We start from the raw sequence: 3,879 nt of genomic DNA, 5'->3' as shown, positions 1-3,879 counted from the left end.
GTGTTCTTCCCTTTTGGTTTTCTAGTTCCAAATCTTTGCATATTTTTTATAGTACCTGGTTTTATCTTCTCGAGCTGATCTTTGAAATTTTTCTGTTCAGCTCTTGGACCTCTTCATTTCTTCTATTTGCTTTACCTTCTCTATGCTGATAATAGAGTAGGAGGAGGAAATACTATTTTAAGTATTTTTCTTTTTTAAATTTGTACTTGATATCTTGACCCTTCTCATGTACTATGTATGGAATCTTACATGCACAACACAGTTGTTTTGTTTTTTTAAGAGCATTCGTCCATATTTTGACATTGCCTAATCATTCATCAAGGAGTTCTGGTAGTGCAGTGGGTTATGCTGGTCTGTTGACTGCAAAGTTGGTGGTTCCGATTCATCAACCACTTTCATGGAGAAAAAAATGAGGCTGTGTGCTCCCATAAAGATTTATGGGAGTCTCAGAAACCCTAAGGAGCAGTTCTACTCTATCCTATAGTGTGCTATGAGCCAGAAGTGACTTGATCGCAGTGGGTGGGTTTAAACAGTCACTACTGCTTTACTTTTTAAAAAAATCCAAACTTTGGACAGGCAATTTTTAAAACATACTGTTTCATATTTTTTGAAAGTGTAATAGTTAAGGTTTCGTGTCAGCTTGGTAAGATAGAAATGATACATAATCATCTAGAAAAAGGAGAAAGTACAAATATGCTTTTATGAATTCAGTTTATTTTTTTAAGGCCACTAAAGAGCTCTAGTGTGGTGCTATAGCATAAGCACTGGAGGACTGTTAACCATAAGGTTGATGTTTCAAACTCACCAGTCGCTCCTTAGACACCCAAAACAGGGTCTCTATGAAATGGAGCTGACTTGACAGCACTTAACAATAGCAACAAGGGTTGCTAAAGGCACCATGGTGGCACAGTGGTTTGGCACTTGGCTGCTAACTGAAAAGCTAGTGGTTCAATCTCATCAGTTCTGTAGGAGAAAGATATGGCAGTCTGCTTATATAAAGATTCATAGCCTTGGAAACGCTAGGGGCTTATGTAGCATTCTGTCTTGTATAGTTGCTTGAGTTGAAACCGACTCAACAACAGAGGTTTGTTCTTTAAGAGTTGATACAATTACTTACGAACAGATTTACCGACAAGATGCAAGTGAATTGATTCAATGACTAATAATCTACAAGGGAGGCTTCAAACGTTTATTGAAAAATGGAATTGGAAGGTAATGGAACCTTTCCACAAACTTTTGAGCCCCCTCGTATTGCAGATATATTCTTCCTGTGATGTTATTTTTGTTGTTTGGTGTATATGCTGTTTATTTCATTTTCATAATACAATTTAAGAGAATAGAAAGTGTTTTCTGGGATTATTACTACACTCATTCCTCATTTATTGACATAGTTAGGTTCCAAAGACCTGATCATTATATAAAATCAGCATTATACAAGGAGGAGAGGGACATGGAAGCAGTCTTGGGCCCAAAGCTGCAGAACTGCTGCTGCTTGCCTTTATCACCCCATTTCCTGCACAAGCAAACCTGGGGCTTAGCAGCTTGACTAGAGGCACAATTGGCAGTTCTAGGTTATGGGTAGCTGATGGGGCGGGGGACAAGATACTCAGTGGGAGATACTGCCCGTGTCCATGCTCCCTGTGCCCACTCCCTCTGAAGCCCCAGACACATGCTGCCACCTATAAGTTGGCAAGGACCCCGTGGAAACTAGTGACATGCTGTTGGCTCTAGGGGGTGCTTGGGATCTGAGGCCGAGAGCCTGGAGCCTAACAGCTCCTCGGAAGAGGAGCTCAGCCATCCCAGTCGCAGAGGAGCAGTGAGCAACCAGCTTTTGCTTCCGTTTCCATGCCTTGGTACCTCTGGTACCCTTTCTACTGGATCCTGGTGTGGCGCTATAGGATAAGCACTGGGTCGACCATAAGGTTGATCCACAAGGTTTGAATCACAAGGTCAACAGTTCAAACTCACCAGCCGCTCCTCTGAAACCCTATACAGGGTGACTATGAGTTGGAACCGACTTGACTGCACTTAACAACAACAACCCTTCCTAATGGTGTCCTGGTGTGGCACTGTAGGTTAAGCACTGACCTGCTAACCACAAGATTGATAGTTCAAACCCACCAGCCACTCCTCGGAAACCCTTTATAGGGTCACTGAGAATTGGAACCCACTCAATGGCATTTAACAACAATAGCAACCTCCACTTCCCACCCTTCCCTTGGCTGCTCTGGCTACTCAGAGGTCCTTCTCCTAACCAAAAAACAAAACTGAACAAAACCCACTGCAGTTGAGTCATTTACAACTCGTAGTGACCTTGGTAGTATAGTGGATTACAAGCTGGGCTGCTAACCTCAGGGTCAGCAGTTCGAATTTACCAGTCACTTTGTGGGAGAGAGATGAGGCTTTCTGTTCCTGTAAAGATTTACAGCCTCAGAAACCCTATATAGGGTCACTATTAGTTGGAATCAATTCAGTGGCACATAACCACCATCAGTGACCATATATGGGGGTTCCTGAAACTGTAAATTTATATGGGAGCAGACACCGTCATCTTTCTCTTGCAGAGCCACTGGTGAGTTTGAACCACCAACCTTTTCGTTAGCAGCCCAGTGCTTCTAGAAGTTCTCTCAAAATCCACCTCAGTTGCTACTTTTGTAGGGAAAAACTGCAGCAGGTGCTCCAGTGACAAAGATGGGATGTGCCGGCCGGCAAGAGGCCTTCTGTAGAGTGGCTGCTTCAGCTGCAAACCTGAAACAGAAGGGTGGCTCTGTGGGTTGGGAGCTGGACACTGGGAAAAAATCCAAGTTAAGGCGCTAAACGGTCACATTATAGAATTTTTACTTTTGTCGTAATGCACAATGTCTGAAGAGAAGATAGTGAGGAGTAGGTGTATTTACTTTCCCCACTGTTATGAGAATGTTTATTTAAATTTAGATAGATCATAACTTAATGTTAATTTTCTGATAGGAAAACTTTCGAAACAAAATGTTAACTTTATCTCAGTTATTAAATCTGATTTTTTTTCCCCTTCTCATTAATACAGCTCTCAAGAGGCAGAATTTATATAACAATCCTTTCAACTCTGTGAGTTATACAAGCCCTTACAGTCCAAATGCAAGTAGCCCATACAGCAGTGGTTTTAATTCTCCATCCTCAACCCCAGGGCGACCTCCTATAGTCAAACAACTTATACTTCCTGGAAATTCAGGTAAGGGGAAAACAGAATGGAATTACTAAGGATTGATTTTTTAACTTATTACTCGTTACGAATTGGGCTACGAACCTTAAGGTCAGCGGTTCGAAACTACCAGCTGCTCCACGGGAGAAAGATGAGGCTTTCTACTCCCGTAAAGATTTACACCCTCGGAAATCCTGTACAGGGTCGCTATGGGTCGGAACCGACCCGACGGCACTTAACAACAACAACAACTCTACCTGAAAACGATTTATTCATCAGTAATTCAAGGTCATTTTATTTGTGATACTCTTAATTAGTTAGAACAAATATCATGAGTAACTTCTTTGCTCCAGATATTTTATACTGGGAAACAGAGACACAGAGGTAAGCACCACCCCTGTATTACATTCACAAACAATTTTAAAGTAGCATGTACTTAGATTTTTTTAAATCTGACTGAATTAAGTGGGGCGACAACCTTGATCATTTTAATCAATAAATGCATATTGAGTATTTATTTTAAAACCCTGCTTGGGTTTTAAAGCACTAAAGCTAAAACCTTTAATGGGAGTTTTAATAAGCATTGAGATACCAATAACATAATAATGTAAGGGTATATGGGTTTTATGTTCCGACATAAAAGCAAACGGTCACCACTTGTCTGTCTGCTGTGCTGTGGTGGCTTGAGTTGCTGTGATTCT

At 41.3% G+C, this 3,879-nt stretch overlaps 1 protein-coding gene across 1 annotated transcript in view; it reads left to right on the top strand.

Annotated features, from left to right (window-relative positions):
* The window catches only part of SLAIN2 (SLAIN motif family, member 2), a 120,875-nt gene that overhangs the window by 37,076 nt on the left and 79,920 nt on the right, over nucleotides 1-3,879 (top strand). Inside the window, exon 3 of the mRNA XM_006872671.1 lies at nucleotides 3,044-3,208. Coding sequence (XP_006872733.1) covers nucleotides 3,044-3,208 — 165 coding nt within the window. The remainder of the gene's footprint in view (nucleotides 1-3,043; nucleotides 3,209-3,879) is intronic.

This window comes from Chrysochloris asiatica, unplaced genomic scaffold (assembly GCF_000296735.1).
Source record: "Chrysochloris asiatica unplaced genomic scaffold, ChrAsi1.0 scaffold00209, whole genome shotgun sequence".
NCBI classification, from domain to species: Eukaryota; Metazoa; Chordata; class Mammalia; order Afrosoricida; family Chrysochloridae; genus Chrysochloris; species Chrysochloris asiatica.
Note: the sequence above shows the minus strand (reverse complement) of the source record. Positions and strands in the feature narration are given on the sequence as shown.